This window comes from Myiozetetes cayanensis, unplaced genomic scaffold (genome assembly GCF_022539395.1).
Source record: "Myiozetetes cayanensis isolate MyiCay16 unplaced genomic scaffold, myiCay2020 scf42, whole genome shotgun sequence".
Taxonomy (NCBI): Eukaryota; Metazoa; Chordata; class Aves; order Passeriformes; family Tyrannidae; genus Myiozetetes; species Myiozetetes cayanensis.
The window spans coordinates 774,705-801,515 of record NW_026087654.1 but is presented as its reverse complement, the minus strand read 5'-3'; the positions used below and the strand labels follow the sequence as shown (position 1 = coordinate 801,515).

Below are 26,811 nucleotides of genomic sequence, written 5' to 3'. Positions count from 1 at the left end.
AAGAGGTCTTTTGATTGTCTACAACCAATCCTGTACCTTGTCCCATTCTCAACTTAAAAAAACAGTTGAAATATTAAAGAAATGCTTCTTTTCTGCTGTTATCTGATACAAGACTGTCTCACTAGCATAAGGAGGTAGAAAAGTTTGAAAACTATTTCTTACTTGGAGACCTTCAGAGATACTCTTACCCTGATTACTTCCAAAGCTTGCTATTTCTTGTCACATAATCTCTTGAAAATTACGGACTTTCTTAAGCACACTTATATGTAAAAAGTCTTATCCAGGAACCTGGATAAGTCTTATGTCCTAACAGGAACTTCACCCATCTCATGTATTTACAGGAGCTTCCTTCTGTCTTTTCCTGACAAATGCAATCCTACCATATTTAGGCCACTACAGAAAATTGCAAAAAATAAGATCACCATCTTATCTTGGCCCTTCCCCCCCCTTTCTTCATATTTTTTCAGTAGCTCTTCCTTCCTGGTCATGCCCAATTTTTGCTACCAACTTGCCCCTATTAGGGACATCACAATCCCTCAGTTTGCCACTGCTACATCCTCTTCCACCTTGCCACTCTCTACCCATGCTGCTGGTCTGCTGGCCACTCAATTCCCAAAAAGCCATGCTTTCTTCCACCTGCTTCATGCAGAAGAGCAAATCATTCAAAAGTCTTCCTTCAAAAGCTTCCTTAAAACCTATGTCAATTATTCAAATGGCAAAATATTGAACTCATTGTAGCCAGGCAACTGATTTAAGCTGATCACTGCCAACTCTCCTAACCTCCTTCTTTCCCAGGCTTTCTGAGAAGCTCATCTGTATCCAGCTGCAAACTCTTTGAAGGGGAACATTCCTCTGTACTTTTATGATCCCTTCTGCCATATTGTCCCACTGCATTCTAAGGGCTTCTGTGGAATGAAATCAAATAAGCCCAGACTGAGGGTTTAAGTTATGAGGGGAATGGCTCACATAACTTATTTAATGTGGAGACATGAGCAGTCTGGGAATGGGTTTGAATGACAGCAAATTCCATCTGGTTTCGAGCAACACAGGGAACAATTTAAACCAGAATTATTGCCCTGACTCCAAACAGCCATCATTTGGGCCCTTTATGACTCCAGAGCATGTTTCCAAACCCAGTCATGACAGAGACAACATCAAATTCACTGAAATCAACAGCAAATTCCACTGATTTTCAGCAGAGCTGGGATTTCATCCTCGGCTAGGTGGGCAGTTCAGAATCACATCAGCACAAAGAAATTGTTGTAGTGGCCATAGTATCATCTGCTGATATCACCATGGAAACCTCATCACAGATCAAAGCTAACAATCCAGAAGCATTCAATTAGCACCAGTGGCTGGCTACTCTCACAAGCAGCTACGATTTATTGAAATAGTAAAAGCTTGCAGGACAGATACTGCAAAAGGAACAAACCCAATACATTAATTTCATGGGTATATTACAACATGCAAATTTTCTAGCTATAGAATATATTTGTCATTGTACTTGAAATTAATTTTTAAATAAAGAATCCCACAATTAATATTTATTTCATATTTTATCCATGACTGTCCTCATCTCACTTTCTCTTACCAGCATTGCTGCTAGCTAACATTGGAGAAACAGACAGTCAAACTGAAAAAAGAATTATGTTGGGGAAATAAAGATACCTCTGATGAACATTCAACTTGTAGTACAAACAAAATGTGTTAAATATTCTCAACAACTGCATACAAATGCTGTATAAGGAAAGCACAGAACTGTGGCTTACACTTGAAAGCTGCAATATACTGAGTAGCTCTACCAAATAGTTGACTTCCTCCACATGTAGAAAGTTATTTTTTTTACACTGCATGAATCACAGTCCAATGTTACACTACTCTGAATACTCTAACTAGATTACTAGATCCAACTTGTTTCAAAGCAAAGGCAAAAGAAGTCTCTTGCTTTCTTCCTTTTCCACAAAAGGGATCTTTGCACATTCCCCAGTTCAGGACGACGGGACTGTTGCGTCTTGCCCTTTCCTCTCACACAGCTTATATAAGCACTCAAACACTTGGAATATTCTGGTGACTTCCTTCTCCCTCCCTCTTTCTCTTTCACAGTTTTATTTTGCTCACTTTTGTTGAACAAGATACTATTTCAAAGCAAAAAAATACTAATATGAGATATATAGCAATTTGAATTTGTGGTGTAACAAGAACTGCAATTTTACTTTTTCTCCAGTTCGTAGGAATCAGCTCTGAAATCAGCATGAAAGGCATGAAAAGCTGCAACAGGAAAGGCAAGAGCCAAAAACATAGAAAAAGGATTAGGTGGGCAGACCAAGAAGTCTGACCAACAAGGGACCAGGGACCCTGTAACTATGTGGGCTGAGAGGGGATTGAAGTGCCAACTTTAGGTTGTGAAACTTGTTAGGTCAAGGGTTGGTGCAAAGGATATTTTGACAAGGACCCATGGCCAGAAACAAGGGAACAGCCAAGCTCACACAAGCTCAGGACAGAAACCAGGATGTGAGCCAACAGATATGTCACAGGCACCACCAGCTCCAGCAGCTGCCCAGCCAGGACAGCTCCACAGCCTGCCCTGTAAAATCCAGTCACAGTCAGGCCATTCTCGGATTACCCAGGGCTAGCCAAGAGGTTTTACTTATCAGTCAGCTGCCAACAAGCGTCCAGCAGGAAAAACCTCACAGTCTTGCCCATCAGTGATTCAGTGGGCAGCAAGGATGTTATCTTTCAGTTCACAATGAACAAAAGCTTTTGAGGGCTGCAAATGTGTATTAGACTATGGGAGGTGCCATCTTCTGTCAGAGGATGAAAGTGGAAAGTCTCTGTTTCTGCAAAATTCCCAGAAGGAAAGGCAATAAGAAACGTGAAGCAACCCATTTCCAAGCTGGATAATTGTATTTCATGTTTGTCTGCATTTATCTCTGCATCCTTCTTTCCCAAGGATGTCTGTAGTAGTCCCGCACCCTATTTATGAGCTGCAACTGCTCCACAAGAGATGCAGCTGCACAACAGAGATAGGGCAGCAAATTCTCTGTGGATAAAATTTGACTAGCTTTCAATAACTGCTTTTATTTTAGCAACTCAGCTCCAGCTCTGCTCCTAGAATGGCTATGTCACACTGTCTTCTCTGTAAGCCTCCAGTGTGCATTGGTACATAGCAGGGATTGAAGTACCAGCAGTTAAAAAAATCACTCCAAACTTTACATCCACTTCACCTCAAATGCAAACAATGCCATCTGCTAGCTACCCAAACATTTGGATGAGATCAGCACCAGGCTGAAGAGCAACTGTTGAAGTTGAATCCAAGGAAGTCTGATGTAATGGCAGATTGGGTTACTCAGAGGAAAGAATGTATAATTTCTTCAGCTTTCTTTCAGGACACCCTTCCAGTGCTCTTTAAGAGCTGCAGGCCATGGATATTCACTGAGACTCCTAATGGTTGTGCCTACCCAACTGTGAAATGAAAAAATTACACCATTTCCTAAAAAGTGCTGTTTAAAACCTGCATCCTGCCTTCTCAGGGTCAAATTTGGACTAATTCACCAGCTCTGTGATACCCACGGTGAAAGAACCAGCCTTTTAGAAAAGCTCTGGTAAGTTGCAGAGGTCCATTTGCTCAGAGCTCCGCCTGCTACAAGCACACCACAGAAATATCTGGTTCCCCTCGGGAGCAGAGGGTGACTTCCCAGCTCCCCACTGGGAAAGGCCTCTGTGAGCAAGGGCTGCAACAGAGCAGCCCCAGAACACCCCACTGGTGTGGGGACAACCTGGCTGGGTGCTGCTTATAGTCTGCAAGAGTCGCAGCTCTGCTGAGCTCCTGGCTCTCATCCTGCCACAGGAGCAAACCAGCTCTGCCTATTCTGCAAATACTACGATAACTCAAGTTTGAAGACCACTGTATAAACCTTTCAGCCATTCTAACAACTGTGGATAGCCTTCAGGTGCTTCCATTCTTTGTACAGTATTCATTCCTGGAATGTCTTAATATTCATCCACAGAACAGCCCACTTACCTCTTTTATCTTCACCTGTGCCACACCATGGTGGTGGGGGAGTGACGACATGTGAGAGATTAAGATGAAACAACAGACCTGCATGTGGGGGAGGCTGTGACACAAATGTTCCCCTGGGTGCTGGTGCAAGGCAGAGTTAGGGCAAGGCTGGAGTGGCAGGGGGGACAGTGGGAGTGCAGGGGCAGCCCAGGTGAGTGCCTTGCTGAAAGTGCCAGACTCAGCAGGCCTGTGTGAAAACACGTAACATTAACATACGCTCAGCGAGAGAGCTCTGAAATTCTCTCCCTTGCCTTCTCCCAGCACCTTCAGCAAGCATTTTCAGGCTGTCACCCATGTTTTACACATTCTATCCTCCTTGCCAAGTACCTCCAATCCCCAGCTCACCATCAGATGAATGTTGCACTCAATACCCGATACCGTGCAAAACTAGACAGATCCACTGGTGACGGCAGAGGCACTTGTTGAGCTTGAAAGCATCCCACAAGAGGGGGTATGTGCACAGGCCTCTCAACATAACACTTCCACCTCTCACACGAGTGATCCCATTTGGGTTCCACATTTTCAAGGATCTTAATTAGGGGTCTTCCTTTGATCTTCCTGGGAACTTTAAAAGACCTGGGAGAAACTGCTGGAATACTGAATTTACTTCAGTCCCTGAAACCTCATGAATAACTTCAGCAAGCGATGGTTTGTGACAATCCAGTTATTTGATAGCTTTGATTAAACCTCTTTAGAATGACTGGAGGCTCTGAATGTTATTTATTCATATTCAAGCACAGAAACAGTCAGTCATGCATAGAAATCCTCAGTGACTCATGGAATGACGTGCTTCCTTATGCACAGCAATCCTCAGTAAGTCACACAGTGACACACTCCTGCCCAGATATACTTGGTAACATGCACAGGGACAGACTGGCCCAGAGCACTTATTTTAGAAACCCTCCCAGCTCCCACAAGGGTCTCCACTCCCTTAAAGCTGAAAACAAAACTCCCCAGGGACTCCAGCTGATGCTGCCAAAGACCTCATCCACCTTCTAAGATGAGCCTTTTCTCACCATTGTGGCTTTTCCCTTCTGAGAGTTCCCCTAAGGTCACTAATGCACTTATGAAAGGAAATCTTATTTTCACTACCTTCACATTTTAATATCTTAACGCCAAAGAGCTGCTGTTCTGCTTTTTGGATTTTATTTTGTTGGGCTTTATATGGAAATTTTACATTAAACAAACATTACGTGACAGTAAAGGGGATGAGATGGCTCAGGGGATCAGTAATGGGCTGTGAAGCCTTTCCTTTCTAGGCCAGTGCTCCAGTTCATTCTAGGCTGTTTTAGCTGGATTTAACATTGGAGAAAAGTGTGCTCTTTTAGAAGGTCTGAGCTCTCTGAAACAAATTAGATTTAAAACTAACTGACCAGTGAAAAAAATACCACTATGAAAATAAAATCCACCAAGCAACGACTTGCAAAAAACAAATGCAAGTAACATCTTACTTCAGCTGGATAGCGATACAAATGAAAATGCTCTGGAAACATGCTGGCTGCCAGGGGCATCCCATTCATCTTCCAGCCCAAACCTGTTACACAACTAGCTTTTGCAGGATGCCTGGAAGGTCTTCAAGCTCAGAGTGGGTCAGACCAAGAGGAGCAGGCAGTGACCAAAAGTTATTCCTATCTAACTTCACTCATCATCATGCAAATTGCAAATTCATAGCCTCAAGGCCCTTGTTGATAAGTATTTAACTTCATATAAAATACACAGCCACATCCTAGCTGCAGATGGCAACAGACTGCCCAGAGACAGGGCAGCAAAAAGAAATACAATAAAACAACAATAAAACTCCTCAAACAACTTCATGGATACTTTCCATGACCCATCAGACATGCACTCAATGCAGACACTGCACAACTACACTGAGTTAAGGAGAACTCCATCTTGTCAAAAAGAACTATAGCCCAGTAAGAAGGAGCAAAGAAACCAGCTGCCAGCCCAGGATGCTGTTTTCAGAAACTGTTTGCTTTTTTCTTGTTCTTCTTTTGCAGTTTTACTGTAGGCACATCAAGGCTGACGTTTTCCACCAGTGTTTCACTTAATACATAAATACAATAAAATAATTGAACCAAGCTCTTCAATTCCCCCTTATACTCCAACAAAAATGCTTCTGCTCTGCTTTTTAATGGCACCACACTTGGAACACTTAATATAAAAATGGAAATGTATTTCACAATACATCACCCGTGGATAAGCTTTAGTTTAGAATAGGACTACAGATTACTCCCCAGTAAATATAAATAAGGAGTTTAGTGAACATGGTGAGCACATGAATATTTATAGTGACATTTCAGCAGGTTTAAATGTACAGGTATTTGAGAATCAATAGAACTGTTACTACAACTTTGTACTATAAATGAAATCTAATAAAATACAAATGAGAATGAATAGAAACTATTGTCAGAATATCAACTAACAGTAGTGGCACATAAACAAATGGGTTTTCTAAGTCAATCAGAATACTGAGGGCTGATGTTCATGCTTAGAAATGGCTCCAAGTCTCGTTATTCATAGAACAAATAAGCATATGATTTGACACTTGATTACCTGCATCTTATGTATAATACAGGTGTTACTTCACCTGCACTATGAAATTCAGTATGTGATGAATTGCTGCATGATGCTATGCTACACTGGGTGCAGTTCTGTCCTTTATCCACACTGCTTTTCAAAAACATGGTGAGGGGAAATACAATGGGGGCCTGTTAAGCTCTGTGAAAGAGACAACATCAGGAAAGTGAACTCTTGATGCAAAGATTCTCTTTCAGTCCTCTGAACCGACAAGCCACCCATGTTGCGTGCTTAAAGCAAACAATGTGTCCTTCAGCTTTCATTAGCTGAATTAATTCAGTATTTAATTCAGCCAGTGCTCAGTACCACTGATATTAATGTCATCTAAATGGAGCTGTAATCAGAGAGGAAAACCACTCAGTTCATATTTGCATAAGATTTCTACAAATGAATTCTTCTGAACAAGAAAAAGCCATAACTGAAGGAGAAAAATTGCTATCTAGATAAGAAGTGACACCAAAGAGGAACATGTCACACAGTTCGATAACTGTGGAAAGTTATGGAAAAACATGGAACAGCTGAAATGTTGAATTTGTTAGAACAGATATTTCAGAAAAATATGGCAAACAAATATTCTGCCTCATCTAGGACATAATCCAACTGCCTTTGAAGTCAGAAGGATCCTCCTATTCAGGATCTTTGCAGGCAGAGTTGTTAAGCCTGGGAAAAGGTTGTCCAGAGCAGCTGTGCAATCTTCATCCTTGGCAAGTTTTAGGATTCAGCTAGACAGGGCCCTGGCCAGCCTCATTTGATGTGGAAACTTTCAGCAAGAGACTTGGCTAGGTGACCTCCAAAGGTCCCTTCCTGTCTAATTCATCATGTTATTTTAATAATATCCATTCTAAATTACAAGACTTTCTTGTCATCAGTGCTTGAGGCTCCAGCACAGCCTTTCCACTGCTTAACCACTCTCACTGCAAAGAAGTTTTTCTGTATATCAGTTGTAATTCCTCTTGCTGCAGTTTGTGACTGCTGCCTGTTATATTTTCACTGTGCATCCTTGAGAAGAGCCTGGCTCTGTCTTCTCTATAAATTCCCTTTAGGTCCTCCAAGACAGTAATTAGATCTTTTCCAGATTAAACTGTGTCAATTCTCTTCATACATCACAAAACTACACCCCTTGAACCTTGACACTCTCCCACTGTTGTTCTCTCTCTCTCACCATGTGGCCCCAGGCTGTAAAGTTTCATACCCACTTGCTCTTGTGACAGAACAGGCATTTTGCTCACCCCCCTTATTTAGCTCACCTTATTTATTCCTGATGGAAACCCCAGCATCCTCTTTTGACCTTTCATTTTGCCAGATAGAGCACATCTTTTGGCCTCCTCCTAAAAGACTGACTTATTAGTTTCCTGATCACCTTGGCAGTCTCCTGATCACCCAGGTGAATTAATCTCATATCCTGTGGCCAATTAAAACATTCAAGTTTTTCATTCTCCTCTGCCACTTCCACCTGACAAGCCTCCAGCACTGTGAGAGAAATTCTTGTCATCAGTCATCCACTGTCTGACCTTGATTTTCTTTTTTTTTTTTACCTTTTCCATTTCTGTCACACAGGTGCTGCCATTTATCAGGCATCTCCCTCTTCTTCTTCACACGCAAAGCCTCCCAGTGTCACCTATGCAGCAAATTTATCACCGCATGCCAGCCTTTTGTTAGGGGTTAGAGGGAAGGTAATTTATGACATTATAACCTCATAATGGAAAACACCCCAATGCTAATAACTTGTCACCAGCCAACAAGTTCTTTTCCCATCATACATAATTATAGCTTACCCCGTTTTTTAGAAAAAGAGTAACTGCTTAGTCTTGCACTATCCCCTCACCTCAGCAATCTTAATTAGTATATGATAATTAATATACGATGCTACATTAAATGTGCTACATAATACATACAGTATTAGCTTTACTGCATATCTTTCATCTTAAAAAACGAACGAAAAAAACCCCAATAAACAACCAGGATAAAAATGTTGTTCAGTTTTTTGTTGAAGTCATGGAAGAAATGTGAAAATAAGCAACTCGAGTATCATAGGAAAGATTAATAGATTTTAATAAAGAAGTTGACAACTAAGTGAGCTTCCTGAATCAAGGCTCTAATCACTTAACAGCAAAATCTCTCTTTTTCTTTTATCTCTTATTTTTTTTATTTTTACCTCTTGATATACTCCACAAACATTGACCAGACAAAATAATTGTCTAGAAATTTCTTGGGGAATAATTTTCTAAGATTAATGACTGTAAGCACCAGTTATAACAACAGGTGTAAAATAAAACAGCCAGAGAAAAAAATGTTTACAACATCTAAGTCAAGAAGGACTACTTTAAAATATTATATCTGAACATGCCAATTCAGTAGACATCAGCAAAGATTTTTGCCTCAAGTTATTTTCTTCATTTCCCGTTTCTTTATATAGTTAAATCAGTGAGTATCAATGTCTACAGACAAAATTATCTTACATCAAACAAATATCGACATGACTTTTAAGGTCAGTTGCTGCAAGGCCAGGATTTAAAAACAAATTAAATTTGATGTACGTCACTTCAAAGGTCATTTAGAAAGGTATATGCTGCACCTATTTTACAATGCAACCCCCAGGGAGGCAAACATATTGAATGCTGTGAGGAGACAGTGCAATAATGAAGATAATTATGGTAATAGGCAGGTAGGTAATGGGGCCTTAATTAGATCAGAACAAGCATTTTGTTTAGAGAAAAAGAAATTGCAGTTGATTCAATTAAAAGTAAATGACAACAACTCAGGTCAGTGTTTATTTCAAGACGAGAGTTTACTTGCTTTCTCCTATCTTTAAAGAGACTGAGATATCCAAATAAAAGGCAGTGAAAATATTTCATTGTCATCCAGCACAGTCAGGTGTCACTGCATGTGAAGGTCTTATCTCTCCCAGAACATTGCCATTCTGATAGAGGCTGTGCACATACCTAATTTCCTGATTTCCCTTTCTGATCTCAGTAATTTTTAATAGAAGTGAGATGGCATGAATCCTTTGTTATTACTTGAGTAGCTTAAGAAATAAAGAAGTGTCCATCCCTGAAATGTGCCCTCACAGCACAGGAAGAATTTCTATGAGGTGAGCAGAGCAAAAAGCGAGCAGTGCAGCTCTGAAGCTGGTCAGGGTCCATGTGAGCTGGTATACTGTGTTGCAATGGCACTACTCAGCTTTGCCACGGCAAAAAGCAATCCCACCTTCCCTCAGACAACTGTTCCCAAACTTCTCTTTCCTGAATTATTCCCACTTGAAATGTGAATTTATTGCCTTAAAAATAAGTATCTGACCAGCAGATGGTCAGATCTGACCAGTACCTGACCAGTATGTTATCCATAGTGCTACTGCTCTGCCTTGCCAGTGCAGTGCCCAAAATCTCGTTGCTCTGCACCCTGTACAGCCATTTATTTTTGAGGGATTCTGATTTATTAGCATCCTTTAGCTCTTTTCATAGGTGAAACTAACTTTCTGAGATGCAGGGTGACGTAGCAGGGTGAAACAAGTGGGAAACTCTGCATGCTGCATGGTGTGTGAATACCAGCCAAGACAGCTCTGCTGTCACTGGCATAATTTAGTTTGCAAAAGGGACTTTCACTGCCATTTCTCTCAGCTTTTGCTCTGCAGGTAGCACAGCTTGGGGTTAAGACAGTCTCCAACATATGTGCTGTCATGAAAGCTCTTGAGTAGACAAATATGTTTGTCAGGCAGTATAGGGAGGCCTTCACAGAGTCTTGTCCTGTTATCCCAGCCAGACAGGGGCCATTAAGCAAAGACATGACAGTTCTGATTCTCTGTAAGGTGATGTGGAATGATAATGGTTCAGAGACACACATACTGCCCATCCACTGCTTCTCTCACAGAGGTCACTGAAAATGCCTCTAAAAATGAGCCTGGCTCTCACTACTTTCTGCATGTAGCTTTGCAACAACAAATCTGCAACAATTCCCCAGAGACTAGTCCAGTGTTGCTAATGGAAATTCTGTAAGCTCTAAATTGGCTATTCTCATCTAATTTATTTTTTTATTCACTTGTATTACAGCCCTAGGCCACTTTAATGGTTCTGAAAAAAAGACGGTTTACTGTTCACCAGTGAAGTGACAAACTCCTGCCATCTAGAGGGTGGTTTCTGGAACATATTCAGGCAGATAGAGTTTCACAGGATAAAGTAAAACTACGATAAAATCCTTAATGTCCCCCTGTCTCCTTGAGGTTTTTCTAGATTTCTCCTTCTTCATTCATGACTTTATGTAAAAAAAAGCCCAGTCAAATGAGAAAAAAAATCATCACATCTGTGTATGTACTGTGGGTCCCTTCCAACTCAGAGTATACTGTGACTCTGTGATTCTGTTTAAGAATCCTTTCTTCAACAGCTTCCTTCATTCATGAAAGGAGATTAGCTGACTAGGATAATTATTCTAAAATAGATTAAAACTTTCTGTTTGTATTTTTTCCAACGCTGTATCATTTATCCTCATCATGTTCTTGCATTTATGGCTGCCTAAAACAGATTAAAATGGTCACAACCAGAATAAAAGAATATTGGTGACTGAGGGCCTTCATTATGAAAAGTGAGAATTACACAACAGAAGCACTGACATCTTGCAAAAGATCATATTTCCTACTTAGGCTGTTAGGTAAATAGCATGTGGCCATTGCTACTGACAATAATTAAAAATTACACCTCCACATTCCTTCTCAGGAAGAAGACATATCCAATTAAGTGATCATCATGATTTTTTGTCTCTAAATAATAATGCTGTTTTCTGGTGTGAAGATTAAAACTTGAAGGAAAGGTGAGACAAGCAAACAATTTGTTGTGGGAGATAAAACTCTGGCCTAACAAAAATTAGAAGAGTCTTCCTGGAAAGGTGATGGTGGCCAGTGAATACCTGCCTCTCTCACTAAGCCCAAATCACATTCCATAACCAGTAGCCAACTTTCAGTAAGAAGTGCACGACCAAGTGCAACGTGAAGCAATACAATCACCCCACCCGAGGGAATGGATGATCAAAGCACACAAAACAGTGCCCCAGGACTTATTTATATGAAATATGTATCAAACCCGTCCTAGGCAAAAGACTATGAAATACACTGGAATGTGATCCATGTGCTCATCTTCATTTGAATATCTATACAATACACTTTCTAATGATTTTCACAAAGGGTTTTCTAGGCAATATCCATCTATGACAGTGACTTGTATAACCTCAGGCAAGACAGAGGTGTGTACAGGGGTCTTTTATAGCATGGGTGTTATTTCCATTTTTAAACTACATTGTGTTCCTACCATTAAGATTAATCAATTTTAAAAACAGAGCCACTGATTAAATATTTCAGTGACAACTTTTCAGGGGCCAATTACAATCACAACTAATTGTTGCAATTATTATGTTGCAGTTATTATGCCCTAAATTTGGTCTCTGTCCAGCGAAAGTTGTGGTGGCAAATGACAAGAAAGCAAACAAAACTTGAGGATGGAACGGCCATGAGCAGGAACATCCCTGGGAACAGCCTGTAAGAGCCTTTTCAATGACTTCCCAACCACACTGAAACTGATGGCATGTTTTAAGCAAGTGGAGAGATTATATTGGAGTTTATTGGAGTTCGGGTTGCTCAGCCTGGAGAAGGCTCTGGAGAGACATCACCACAGCCTTTCAGTACATAAAGGGGGCTCTTAGAAAAGAGGGAAAGTGGCTCTTTGCATGGGCACATAGTGATGGGATAAGGGGGGAATGCTTTTAAAGCAAAAGACGAGAGATTTAGATTAGATACAAGGACGGAACTCTCATAGTGGGGATGGTGAGGCCTCGACACAGCTTGCCCTGAGGAGCTGTGGGTGCCACATCCTTGGAAGTGTTCAAGGCCAGGCTGGATGGTTCTCTGAGCAAGCCGGTCTAGTGGAAGGTGTCCCTTTTTTAATCGAAGAAGATAGAAGTGCAGGCCGGTGCAGCTCTCGTCATAACACCAAGCGCTTCGTAGCACACAAGCCCCCGGTGCCAACTACTCCTGTTTCATGATGCCTCCCTCCAAAACTCTGGCAACACCTTTCCCTCAGCGCCAAAACCCGCCGTTTCCCGGCTCCCTGCCCGCGGGCACCCTGCGATCCCGCGGGGGCACAGGGCGGGATCCCTGCCCTGGGATTCTCGCCTCCCTTCCCGGCTCCCCCCGGGCGCGGCCCCCGGAACGTTCGCGCCGGGCGGCGCGGGCCGGGCGGGCAGCGCACCGCGGACACACGGCGCTTCCGGCTTCCGCAGGGCCGCCCGAGCCAGGTGGGAGCGGCGAACGGGGAGAAGGGAGCTGGGAGAGGCGAAAGGGACGTGGGAACGGGGAGCGGGAGGTGGCAGGGAGGGCTGGGGGCGATCAGAGGTGGGCTAGGGGCGCCGAGGGTCCCGGTCCCCCGCGGCTTCCCTGCCCTAGGGAGCGAAGCGGCGCCTGGCTCCCCCGTGTCCAGGTCCCTGGAAGCACGGAGCGCGGCCGTCCAGGTTGGCAGCGGGATGCCGTGGCAGGGCTCGCCGCTGCCGAGCAGGGAATGTGCCGGTGATGTGCCTGAGGAAGCCCCCCCGGCCGTCCTGGGCGCCGAGCAGCGCGGCAGTCCCCGGGCGCTGCGGTCCCGCGGTGCAGTTTGTAGCCGCCTTGCTTCCGAAAGATGGAGTAGGTCACGGCAAATCACAGTGCCGGGACAAGTATTGTGAACTACCGCTAATGCGGACTTCTTTTTTTTTTTTTTTTTTGACGCTGTAATTTTTGTATGAGTGGTAGAACAGATTCGGAGTACGTGTGATGTAGAAGGTGTTTGATGGTCAAGTACAAGAAGGCTTGGAGTACAGAAAGCCTCTTTCGGGTGTTGGTGCTTGTGGGATGACAAGGGTAACCCGACAGCTCCCCTGCCCCACCAATGTATTGCTTGTTTCAGCTCTTCATGATGTGGTTCCTGTAGCGAAAGAGAGTACAACACAAGGCTCAGCACAGGAGACCCAGAAATCTGCTGGTGCAGTCAGTGTGTGTCTTTGGGACCTCCCCAAGGAACAAGAAGGCACAGGCATGGTGTGACTCCAGCAGAACTTGGATGCCAGACGTTGTTGATGTATCTCACACAGCACAGCCATCAGTTAAAATACACAGACAGCCTTTGGAGCTGTGGTGGGAGCTCTGCCTGTGGTCTTTGCCTGTGTTTACCTCAGCAAATAATGCAGCACATGAGCAACAAGAGGTGAAAATTTACAGGATGGAACATGGTGCTGGGGACCAGTACTCACATGACACATAGCAGGGCTTCTGCTTTGAGCTGCTATTCACCTCATACACAGCCTCCTGATACCTGTCTCTGCACAGGACCATCCCCAAGAGTCACACTCTGTCAGACTTAGAACTGTGACCACTTCTCTGGGGAGCCTGTTCCAGCACCTAACCATCTTCAGGGGAAGAACCTTTTTCTGATACCCAACCCAAACCTTCCCTGACACCACTTCCAGTATCTGAACTCTTGTGCTTTCTTGTGCCACAGCATCAGCCCTGAAGCTGGAGAGCCATCTCACTCCTGCAGCTGCTGCTCTGGCCCCAGCATTTTGCTCCCACGTAGGAAACTTCAAGTGGAGAAAACACCCTCCTGCAGAACTCTTCCCAGTTCAGGGCTGCCACACCTCACTGGGAAGCATGGCCATACCCTCTGGGGCTGAGGAGGGAACCAGGGTTGTTGTTACTGGGTGGTGACTGAAAGCCTGGATTGACTCCATAGCTTTGTTAAAAGGACCTGACATTGCAGTTCTGTTGTTACTTAGTTTAGTGCAGCTTTGTAAAAGCTGCCATCTAGAAGGTTTCTAATAACCTGTGTCCTCAGTAGTCATCAAGGCAGTGCTTTTCATGAAAACAGTTTGTCACTTTGACGCTTTGGATTATGAGGTAATGTGAAGAAGTCAAGGTATAAATACTAACCATTAGATTCTGTTGTTAAATCAGCATTTGAGTGGTCTGAAAATTAGTGTGCAGCCTCATGTTGGACTGAAATGTCACGCTCTAGAATGATGACAGTTGCCAGCAGGCAGCACAGCAATATAATTTTGACTACAAAATATGACACTAATATGATTTAAACACGGTGCAAAATGCTACAGGGTGAGAAAACTGATTTATGTGTGCTATCAAAACCAAATTTTAGTATTTGGTGAGGACGATATATTTCTGTGTTCAGGAAAGCTAGGATTCTTTGGTTTATTTTATAAGACCTTTTGAACAGCGATACTAATTCTTCTTCCAAGTTTAAGATGCTAGAATTGGCTGCCTGTTGATGCTGCAACTATCCTTATGGATGGTAGCATGCATGTCTGCTTGGAGTTAGGGATGCGGCTGGGAAGAGCAGGTACCTCTCACTTCATCAGGCCAGTGGCCCTGATATCCACCCACAGACCCTGCTGGAATCAGCAGAGCTGTCTCATCATGTGGGCCAGTTTCTGCCAGGCTCCAAGTCTGCAGTGCTTTTCTTCAAACTCCTTAAGTGGAGATTGAGATGTTAAGATGACACTTGAGTCTCAGTTACCACTTGTCTGAAGGTGTTTTTCTGTTTTTCTGCAGGTTTAGAAATCAGAGGCAGAGCAAGGAGCACTGGTTGGTGTACTTGTAGCTGAAGGAACTGTGGGTTAGTTGTACAAGTGCAGTGTGTGTTGGGGCAGATTGCTGGAGAGGCCAGATTTTCAAAACAGAAAAGGCACCTTTTGGTGAAGTACCAAAATAAGAGCTAACCATTTGGAAAGATCCAGCCATCCTGTTGTCTGCAAGGAAGTGTGATTTGGTAGCTGCCACACAAAGAAGTGGGTTCATAGACTTGAGAGTATTTTTTTACAACAGCCAATTTTTTTTTTGTCAGTGGAGAGATCATCACCTCATCCTTAGCTGCTTTCTCATTCCCATGCTTGCTAAGCAAACACCCCTGCTGCCCCTTTGACTGTCTTCCCCCATCAGATTGTGCTAATCTGGGCCTTGGCGGTGCTGGTTAGTTTGTTTTTAGTTTTCTTTTTAACCTGTATCTGGTTTAGAACAGGACACCAACAACAGTTACATCGTCAGAAATAAGGAGATGATAAAGATGGAGCCTAAGGAAGTGTCTGTGTTGAGAAGAGAAATTCTAACATCAGGCCACACCTTGAATCTCTCTGTTGTCCATTTCATAGAGTCAGGATAATCCTTGCCTAATTTATTATAAACACAAAGTAAACTAAGCATGTGTGAGTACTGCACAGTTCATTGTGGACATGGCAAGAGAGCAGTGATCTGATTGTTTGCCTGATGGTCTCACCGCTGTGTTGCACTGGTTCCCTCCTAGACTGTTAGAATGGAACTAAATGGACTTAACTAAGTGTAAATCCTTTATGGAAAACAGTGGTGTCTTCAAAGCAATGTGTGCTCATCTCTTCATTATTGGTAATATGCTAGAATGATAAATAAGGAGTACAAACATCCCTTTGTCATAGCTCTTAAATCTATATAATGAGATTTTGTTTTCTCAGCCTTCATGAAGTGTGAAATTTGCATTTTTGCAGTACACCACTGTTTGCTTACCTGAAGAATGCTTCTTAACTGACTGAAGCTGTTGCTGAGAATATGATGTGAAAGAGGAGATGAGCTGAATATTTTCCTTATTAAACAGACAAAGCAAACCAAAACCAGAGGCCCATCGCAAACAAGCCCACACAGTGGTTTCATTTTTTTTCAAGACAAAACACTTCAAAGATAGTTCAACAGAAAGTTGAGGACAGCAAAGTCTTTTTCAGATCACAAGATTCTTTATGGTTCATCACATGGCTCTTCCTCATGGACTGCCCCCTTTTTCTGCCTTTGAAAAGAAACTTTCAGAAAAGGAAATGAATGGAGATGAAGCACAGTTAACCTGTGAACTCCAAGATCCAATTTTAGTGGATGTGTCATGTGTATCCTCATATTTACATACATAATTTTGTGTGCATTCATTACATACCTATTTTCCCCCCACAGATAGTGAATATGCCTAAAAAGAAGACTGGTGCTCGTAAGAAAGCTGAGAACCGTCGAGAACGTGAAAAGCAGATAAGGGCTTCGAGAGCCAACATAGATTTGGCCAAACATCCTTGTAATGCTTCAATGGTAAAATTACCTAAAGTATTTTATATTAAAACACTTCATTTTAAATCATGTTAAACCAGTGATAATACATAAATGTATTTAATGCCTCTAGAATGTCGTTCTTCCTACTATTCCTCCTTTATATTTAAGCTTACATTTGCATTAGATGTATAATATTGAATAGAAAGTTTGTATCCTAGTCATAACTTAATTCAGAGTCCCTGTGGGTGTCTGCAAATTTTATATTTTACCTAGAATGAAAATAATTACCAGTATTTTATTTCTTCTCTTTAGGAATGTGATAAGTGCCAAAGGTAAGAATTTTTCCCCTTCTAAAACCAGTAGTTTAAATATTAATTGGTTTCAAACATTTCACAGGTCTTTTTTTAATGCTTGCTTTCTTTTTTTTTTTTTGGTTCTTCGTGTGCCTAGACGACAGAAGAACAGAGCTTTTTGCTACTTCTGTAACTCTGTTCAGAAATTACCCATTTGTGCACAATGTGGTGAGTAGAATTAATGAATGAAAACTGTCCTTAGTCCTGTTTGTGGTGTTAAACTCCCAGTACCTTTGTTAGAGTACCTTTGTCTAAAAGTACCTTTGTGGTTTGCACAGCAGGTTCTTTTAAATCTGCTGTGAATACCCTCCTTGAGAAGTGACCTTGTTTGATCATGCACTAATGTGTATGCCTCTGACCCCCAGAGGTTTGCAAGTCTGGGCATTTGATCTTTGGAAGAATTTGTCTCACTGCCTTTTGGGCTTGAGAACATCTGACTGTTTCCATACATTTACCATGTGGAGTATTTTGTGGTAATGGCAGCAAAACTAAGAGTGCTCTGCCTGCTGGGAGGGCACCAATAGATACTGCTTTTTGAGGGATTATATAATTTCTTGTCAGTTCAATATCAATTAAAGCAGCAGTACATTATTCATCTGGCATGGGGTTGCAATGTAATATACTGCTCATGTTATGGGCTAGAGGGCTGATGCTTTGAAAATAGAAGAGAAGGATTCCTAGTGACGGAACCCTGCTCTGAATCAGGCTAAGATGTCCTTTGTTTTTAAACAGGTGCTTGCTTGCAGGAGATGTTGATATTAATTTCCTACTGAGGTGAATTTTGTTGTTTCACTGTTCCAACACATCCTTGCAGATTTTCAATTTGTCATTAGGTAATTTGGCTGTTTTGTTGTGTGACTCTCAGAGCTGCTGACATCTGCAGCTTCCAGTGCTTTTGTTTTGACCTGCAGATGTTGAGCATTTCTGGGAGCCAGGCTGTTAGTGTGCACTGGCGGTGTGTCATCCTTCATAAGTCTTCCTTCTGTCATCATGCAGGGAAGAACTAAAAACGCGCTCTCTATCTTACAGTACCCATCTGAACTTGACTCCTGTGTGTTGAGTTTATTTTAATCTGGAGTATTTTTCTAGAGGAAAAGCATTCCTGCCAACAACCATAACATTATATTGAATCCAAGGGTTTTCCAAACAAAGGCCAGCAGAGCTGTTTAATGCTTAATCAAGCACTGAGGACAGACACTACAAACCAACAGCACCTTGCTTAGAGAAGTCCCTGAGGGATGGGATTTAATTATCTTCAGAGTAGAATTTGGTTTTTCAGGCCTTGAGTGGGTGGGCAGGGAGTACCTTGCTGTTGGTTTCTCTAAGCAGGCAATAACAGAGACATCAAAGGGGTCCATGGCAGCACAGCTTGAATCAGTGATAAAACTCCACTGCAGTAGCCTGAGCTAACTACAAGATCTTTTTGCTTGTATAACTGCAGACAGAGTGTAGATCTTTCTGGTAGAGCTATTTATGTCAGAGATGAGGAGTAGGGGAAAATTGTCACCCTTGCTGCTTGCTTGTGTCAGAATGACTTTTAGGTGCAGGCTGTGGCTTTTCCTCCTACCTGTCCCCTGTATTCAAAGTGAATTATTTTGTCTAGAAACTAATCTACGTTTTTTTAAAAAGAAAAAAACCCACATCAACCAACTACCAAAAAAACCAAGTATCCAAGTACTTGCAAGTAATTAAACACATGGGTTTTTTTCTTGTGCCTTGCACACAGCATATGCTGCTGTTATGGTGGAACAGAACCAGCAGCAGTTTTAAGTACAAGGTTTTAAGATGTCACTGCTTGACTTTGGCCTTAGTTTTGTTCTTTGGTTTGACATTTGACATATCTGCCAGTGCCTCAAAACATAGAGCAAGACCAACACATTGCCATGTTATCTCAGTACAAGGGCAAGAGGTTTTGGCTGAAAAGAGACAATAAGTTAACCTAAGGGAGATGTGAAAGTGGGTTGCAGGATGCAGCAATAATTCAGACATCTTTATTTGCATTACTTTATCTAGATTTACAGTTGAGCTCAGGTATTTAGTGAAGTGCTGTTCTTATATGAACATGCATTCTACTTTTTTTCCCATAGTTTTCTTATGGTTGCTTGCCTTTTTATTTTAAACAGGAAAAACCAAATGCATGATGAAGTCTTCAGACTGTGTTATAAAACATGCTGGTGTGTATGGTACTGGACTAGCAATGGTGGTATGTATACAAAATTAAAGCCTTTTTAGCAGTATGAGGTTATTTTGTGCAAATCTTTCTGAAAGAAGATAGAACAGATTTATGGAATGATAGCCTGTACCGTGCCAAGTTTTTTTCCCCCATATTTTACTATAAGAATCTGATTTTTCCCTTGTACTGAAAACCCAAATTTTGCATTTTTAGATTCAACTCCTGCAAGCTCCAACACGTCCTGGATGCTCTTGGTGGCAGGCCCTAAGCACCTGCATGAACAGCACTGGAGCTTACATGCCCCATATCCAATTCTCAGTCTTTGTTACAATCTAGGATCATTCTGCAAAAACCTGCAGACTTTTGTTGCTGTTGTCTTAGTATTGCAGAGATCATCAGTGTCACAGACAGGAATCTGTTCCATAGCATTAGGAGGGAATTTTACTTAACATAAACCCTCATTTGGGCTCTTAAAGGAGATAATCATAGCTTCAGGCCTTTGAATTTTTGTTCTAAGAAGGACAAGTTAGTGTCTCCCTTCTGGAAAGCAAGGTATGACATGTCACAGCCTCTAGATTAAATGCTATGTGGACCAAACCTCTGTCCTGTTTCCACCTCCAATTGACAGTCAGCTTTTCTCAGTAACATCAGCTGGCCTTCACATTCTGATGTTTCTGAACTCATCCCATGCATTCACTCATGCAGTAGTGAATGCCTCAACAATTAATTTGCATTCACATTGTTTCCTTAGTTTTGTGTGCATGTAATGCACATGGTAGTTACATATGGGATGAGGAGGCTTCTTAAATGCTACAGCTAAGGATAGCTGATGTAAAGATCTTGTAATTTAATCAAAATGAAAAGTTAAAGAGTCTAATTCACTAGAAGTATTCTAGTGAGTTGTTTGATGTTTGCTCTTTGCAGGGATGTGCTCTAATATAGCATGGTTTAAAATGTGAATGAGTGACTTCAGCTGTAAGAAACTATTGCCATTTTTCATGTCTTTTTTGAAATTCCAGTTTTGCCAGAACACTGTTATCCTTTGTGGATCTCAGGTTTCAACTGGAGGACAAAATTTTCATGCACACAATTTACGAAAAGAAATGTGAAAAAACAGAAAAAGGAGAAAACCAAGTTATTGTACCTCATATTTAGTCCTGCAGAAATGAGTAACAAACAAGATGAACTGAGGAGCAGCTTGATAGGAACGCAGATGCAGTTCAGTATTCTCCCAAATATCAACCGAAATGAACTCACTGAAAGAAGGAATTTACTAGGATACATTGAGGACTGTGGAGTCAGAGTCTCTCTCTAGGTATTGCAGAAGTCCAGAGATGATATCTTTCTGTAATTGCAGGGTGCAATCTGTGATTTCTGTGAAGCTTGGGTGTGTCACGGGAGGAAGTGCCTCAGCACACACGCGTGTATCTGCCCTCTCGCAGATGCAGAGTGTATTGAGTGTGAAAGAAGTGTCTGGGACCATGGTAGGTTGCTCACATTTAAAAACAAGAAAATATAAATTGCCTTGCTTAAAAAGTACTGCACCTATATTCTTAACAGCATTTTTAATCCTCACTGATTAGTCCTTGCAAGTGTGTTTGTTCAAAGCAAGGATTCTCCCCGTTTTAAAAACAGACATTATGCACTGGGGAAAGTAAACAACCTGTTTAAGAGCATACAGTGCTCAAGTCAGGGATGATTGTGTCATCTAAAGTATAATGGTTCTATCAGCCTAATTATTTGCATAATTAAGCACTGCATCAAATTGCCAACAGAGTCTTCTGCCATTCCCACTCCGTTCTTCTGCACTAGCACAGGTATTTGGATTCCCAATTGCTTAGCAAACCATACTGGTCTTCATTTGTGGAATCCTTTAAAGTGTTTATTCCAAGCTTATATCAGAGGGAAGGGGATGGGAGGGAAGGGGACTGGATGAGAATATGATCTGATTTAAGGAAAATACTTAATGCTATAGTTGAATTAAAACAAAGAAGTACTAGAAGTAATACTCTCTTTATACTGTCTTGTATTGTAGGAAACAAGGTATTTGTCAGTGTAAAAATGGATGGCAGTGCCTATTTCAGGACTTTGTTGAAGCATTAGTGACAGAAGAGAGACCTGGTTTTCAGTCAACATTACAGCCTAAACTGTTTGCAGAGCAGAACTTGATGCCTGTGCCTGTTGCTGATTATTTTGCCTTGATAAATCTTTCAGGAGGCAGAATATTCGCCTGCTCTTTTTGCCATGATTTCCTCTGTGAAGATGATCAGTTTGAACATCAAGCCAGCTGCCAAGTTCTGGAAGCAGAGACATTTAAATGTAAGTTAGTTATTCATCGTACCTTTCACCACAGCTAAGCAGACTCTCCACTTGCTTCCTCTGTGCTGCAGAATACTCTCTGTCACCTTTCCTGAATAGCTTTTGCCTTTTTCGTATATGCCAGCTCTTGGTATCCAGTTATCCAGACTAGAACTTTTGTCTCTGACCTTTCTCCATGCCAGAGTATACATGGCAGTTGTTTTCCTGCCAGGCTCCTGCAGGCCTCCCATGGGAAGCTGCCTTTGCAGGAGCCAGCAGCTGCCAAAGTTGGGAGTGTTGGCAGTGGCTGGGCCTGCAGCAAAACGGCTTGGACTGCTGATGCTGCTTTCTTACTCCACAAAGCTCTGCAGGCAGGAGGAGCTATCTTCCACTCTTCTGACCCTATGATGAGCTATTTCTAGATCCGTGTTCCTCATGGAAAACAGCTGCCCCAAACAGTGCCAGCTCTGTTAGTCTGGCTGAACTTTCCCAGGTTGCTGTGGAAGGCCTGTGTGTTGGTGAAGGGTTGGCAGCTGTTGAAGTCCTGAGGAAGGCTGTGACTCAGTCAGCGGCCATTATCTGATTCAGGGGGGACATGGTGAGCACAGAAGGAAGTGACAAAAATAGTCCAGAGCATGATTTCAGCCCTCATTTCCTCACTGACCAGTGGACAGGTGTGTCAGTAATGTATCAAGTGTTGATACATGTCCACTCTTACTGTGTAAAGAACAGGTAGCTGAAGACTCAATGTCCTTTTGAACTTCGATTAATTGTGTGGACAAAACTGAAACTGGTGTTTGTAAGAGGACACGATAGCAATGCCTGACTTTGCTCACTCACTGCTCACCTCTGGCTGAAACAGGGAAATTTCAAGGGAAGTTAAAAAAAACCCCAAAAAACAACAAAACAACAAAACACCAACAAGCCAAGACTATGCATGTTTGAAATAACTAAGTTTTTGTAGAAGTATTTCTTGTCTACCCACCATTAATGACTATTTGGTTTATCCCATGGGACATTTGTTTCTCCTTTCCAAAACTTGTATGCCCGTATTTCGACTATAAAATAATTTTCAATCCTTATTGTAAGAAATTGAAGGTGCTCTTTCTCTTAAGATTATTTTCTTTAGAACTGACCAATCTCTTGTCCTAATTTATCTCTCCTGGTTCAGAATATTTGTTGATTTCAATGTTCCAGTTGGTGTCTTTAGAAATCTCTTACCTCTTTTTCATGTCCCACCCTTTTGTTCCCAGCCAGCGATTCTCTGAGCCTTTCTTTAGCTTCCATTGATGTATTCTGCCAGAATACCTTCCTGCATAGCAATATTGAAGCAGCAACAGCTGTTCCACAAGAATGTTTTTTCAGTGATTGTTGGAAGCTTTTAATTCACAGATGTGATCACACCCTGAATAGGGAAAGAGTTTTTTGAGGTTTTTTTCACTGTATTCAATGTTTTCTGGCACAGCACTGACTTGGTAGAGATACAGGATTTTTGTCAGTGTGTGGTAATAAGATTATAAAACCTGTAATTTTACAGAATTCATGAACTTTAGATGTGGTCATGCAATTGTAGTCTAAATCCATTCTAGCTGTGAAAAGGGTTGTGTTACTTCCCAGCACTATCTGAGAGAAGTTTTTTAAAGTGCAGATACTCAAGAAATGACAAATATAAATGCATTATCATTTCCATCTTTAAGCACGTGACAGACCTCTAAATCCCATGGCTGTCCTGCTCATGTGGAGAACTCATGATATTTATTATTCAAAAACTTCGTTGTCACAGGGGCAAGGAAAGGTGAAAGGGAATAAATACTCACACAGAGACTGATAAAATACATATTACTGCTTCTCAAGGAGTAACTATTCACCCAACTTCATGTTTCTGCCAATTCATGAGTGTTTGCTTTTACTGTACTCCCTCTAGTGGAGTAAAAAAACAATTTGAAGCTCAAGACAAGTTAGATTTTGGGCACTGATTTTGCTCTTTACAGTTTGTGTGCCAGGTCCAGTTCTTTAACACAGATAGACTTTCATATGAAGTTGTGTGCAATCAAGTGCATTTCCAGATGATATGACAGAAAATACAGAACATAACTTTTCTAAGTTTGGAAGTTTGTAAGCTTTAAGGGTTCCCAGATCACCAGCACTCCTTGTTTTGATGTTGTGAGAAAAACAAGACGATCACTTAATACCAAATTTTTTCTGAAACTTCTGTTTTTAAAAGTTGATAAGCTCAAGAAATAATTAAACTTTTTCCCCTCTTGATTTTTTTTTCCCCCTGTGTCAAATTACATTAATGCCATGAGGCTTAGGCTTGGAGAAAAAAATCTAGTAAAAAAGTCTCTGTGTGGTAAAATGTCTTGATTCACATTGCCATTGTACAGTTATGTCAGGGAATTAAAAACAAATGCCTCAATAACGGTATTACATACTTTTACAAGGTTTTAAACACGTCACAGGTCTGCAGTTTCCAAGTACTGACTTTGACATATTGATTTTCTCCAACAGGTGTGTCCTGTAACAGGCTTGGGCAGCATTCGTGCCTGCGTTGTAAGGTAAGGACAGTTTTGGGTAGCTGTGATTTTAGGCTCATTCTCCTTGGTCTCCAAGGCTGTTATCAGGTCTTGTCATGTCTTCCTCTCCATTATTAAAAAAATATACCTTTGTATTATATATTAGGAGGCAGACCTCTTGGGGGTAAAAGGTCTTTTATCTGTGCTTGCCTGTTAACCACTAACCAGTGTTGTGTATCCTTACGCCAGCTGAGACGATCTTCACTTTGTCCAGCCCTCTTAGTTTAAATTGGGCCTGTACTATGTTGGGGCTTAAAAAACAAAACAAAACAAGAAAACAAATCCTTGGCCTTGAACAGAAGGCAAGGCTTTGAAATATGTTTTGATCCAGTGTGGATCTACAATCATAAAAAAACCTGTTCTTTTTTTTAAACAGTCAAGTTTAACAGTCAATCTGACCAGAAATTGCTGCAGCCTGGATCCAATAGAAATAATCTCCACAGCTAACCCAGTTTTACATGTGAACAGACTAATTTGTTGACATCAGGCTCATGGTTTTACATACTCAGAAGTAATTTTGTATAAAAAGTTCCACCTGCTTCATCGTCAGCATTGCCCAGATTTCTCCAGCTGCTGGTTCATTGCCTGCTCTTACTCTTCTTATCCTTCATATGTTTCCCTGCACTCTCTCATGGCATTTATGGCATATTCCAAACTGTTCCTTTCTCCAGGTATCTTTGCTGTACCCTGGTGCTCAGTATGTGAACTTTCCATCTCTAATTCTTGCCTTTAGGCCAGAGCACAGTTGTGTTCTGGCAAATATCTCATTGTGTTTTATTTAGGCTTGTCAATGTAAACCCATGTTTGCCAGGATCCTTGTGGGCAGCACTACAACCCAGCCCTGGAGTACATTACTTTCTCTGCTTGTTTTTTGGCACTTTTATGCAGCCTCTTCCCCAGGAAGCTGTGGAACTACATTCAGCACAGAGTGGTTGTGCTGTGCACAGACCCCACATCCACTGCAGATAGACCTCATTAAATTTTAATCCCAACCAGAAAACCCTGCTGCTGTTAAAACAGCTTTTTTGCTTGCTTCTTGCTGAAGAATATGCTTCTATGATTAAAACATTTAGCCTTTTTATTCTCCCTTCAACCAACAGGCTTGTTTTTGTGACGACCATGTGCGAAGTAAGGTCTTCAAGCAGGAAAAAGGAAAAGAGCCTCCTTGCCCTAAATGTGGCCATGAAACTCAGCAGACAAAGGATCTGAGCATGTCAAGTAAGCCATCTTCTCTAGCTAACAAGCCACTTGGTGCTAACAAGCTAACAAGCACCATTGGTGACTATTTTTCTGCCTAGGAACACTGAGTAAAATCTGGTTACTTTTAATTGTTTTGCACAGCTTTGCTGCATTTGTTTTGGGAAAAACTTTCTCAATTATAGAATTGAGCAGTCTCATTCTTAATCATTAATTGATTCCAATACAGTGAAGGCTTTTGTTTAGTTTGAGATTTTAGTTGTGGAAAAAAATGAAAATAAAGAAGTCACCATTTAAATCCTTATTTCATCTACAAGAAGCTGATTAATGAATTTCAAAATGTGTCTTGATACATATACAATCTACCCCAACCACTCTTGAATAAATCACCCTAGGTATTGTGTCTGCAAAGCACACATCCAAGTTGCAGGTCTTCTTGGCTAGAGTGCCAAAGGATTATCCTAAGAACTGAAGACATACTCTGGGGGCAGTTCCTAATTATACAAACTTGGCTGCACTTCTGTGTGCAGCAGCAGAAAGGTTCTGTTAGAGTAAGGACTGAATCTGGAAATGTCAGATTTAGAAAACAGAGCACGCCTAACATGGTGTGCTCTTCAAGCAGTGAAAAAAGGGATAGAAAAGAAATGTGGGATTGCTGTTGAGGGGTGGGAACGTGATGGTTTTTCTCTGCCTGCAGCGCGCTCCCTGAAGTTTGGCCGACAGACTGGAGGAGAAGATGCAGATGGAGCTTCTGGTTATGATGCCTACTGGAAGAACCTCTCCTCCAGCAAGGCTGGAGAGGCAGGTGACCGTGAGGATGAATATGACGAATACGAAGCAGAAGATGATGATGAAGACAATGACGAGGGAGTGAAGGATTCGGATTCTGAGACCACAGATGTCTTCAGCAATTTGAATTTAGGAAGGACCTATGCTAGTGGGTATGCACATTACGAGGAATCAGAAGATTAAGCCTAGTATGGTGGGAAGCTAAAAACACTTGGAAGGAGCCAAGCAATGCTTCACTGAGTTGTGTATGCACCAGTAGGATAGCTCTATCAGGTACTTACATGTCAAAGTTAGAGAATTAAGAGTGTGGGACTTCTGCTGTAACTCCAAGGGGGACTTTTCTTTTATATGAACCAACGGTTTTGGGACTGGGGGAGAAAATCAGAGTATTTTTGTTCCCCTAAGCAGCAGAAGGTCATGTCCTTGAGTTACTGAGTATAATGGTTCAATGCCATTTTCTCATATCAACACAGGAATGTGGGAGAGCTGTAGAACTTGCTTCCATTTGCTCATCAGAGATTAAGTTATTTTTACAATCATTTTGTTAACTGATTTCATACATTAATGCAGTGTTGGGTTGGTGACTGCATTTTTTTCTGGTCTGCACAATAAAAGTCAACTGCATTCTCTAATGAACTGTCATAAATATTGATCTCCCTTGAATAGTTGAAAAGCAGGCTGTATACAAAGTGTGAATTGACACTAAA

At 41.6% G+C, this 26,811-nt stretch overlaps 1 protein-coding gene across 2 annotated transcripts; it reads left to right on the top strand.

Annotated features, from left to right (window-relative positions):
* The first annotated feature begins 12,882 nt into the window (after nucleotides 1-12,882).
* On the top strand, nucleotides 12,883-26,736 carry ZNF330 (zinc finger protein 330). 2 transcript variants are annotated; one of them, XM_050330635.1, is made up of 10 exons: nucleotides 12,883-12,916; nucleotides 16,632-16,760; nucleotides 17,034-17,053; nucleotides 17,172-17,242; nucleotides 19,198-19,277; nucleotides 20,605-20,731; nucleotides 21,462-21,566; nucleotides 24,054-24,100; nucleotides 25,219-25,336; nucleotides 26,013-26,736. In XM_050330635.1, exons 2-10 carry the CDS (start codon nucleotides 16,641-16,643, stop codon nucleotides 26,285-26,287), a joined length of 963 nt encoding a protein of 320 aa, XP_050186592.1. In that variant the 5' UTR covers nucleotides 12,883-12,916; nucleotides 16,632-16,640; the 3' UTR covers nucleotides 26,288-26,736. The 2 variants fall into 2 exon arrangements, with proteins under 2 accessions (XP_050186592.1, XP_050186591.1); XM_050330634.1 differs by lacking the exon at nucleotides 12,883-12,916 and having other exon boundaries at nucleotides 15,518-16,760.
* The last annotated feature ends 75 nt before the right edge of the window (nucleotides 26,737-26,811 follow it).

Coding starts and splice junctions, on each gene's coding strand:
- ZNF330 (XM_050330634.1), top strand. CDS start 16,557: ATGTGTCATGTGTATCCTCATATTTACATACATAATTTTGTGTGCATT. Junction 17,054..17,171: donor GAATGTGATAAGTGCCAAAG/GTAAGAATTTTT, acceptor TCGTGTGCCTAG/ACGACAGAAGAACAGAGCTT. Junction 19,278..20,604: donor GTACTGGACTAGCAATGGTG/GTATGTATACAA, acceptor CTGTAATTGCAG/GGTGCAATCTGTGATTTCTG.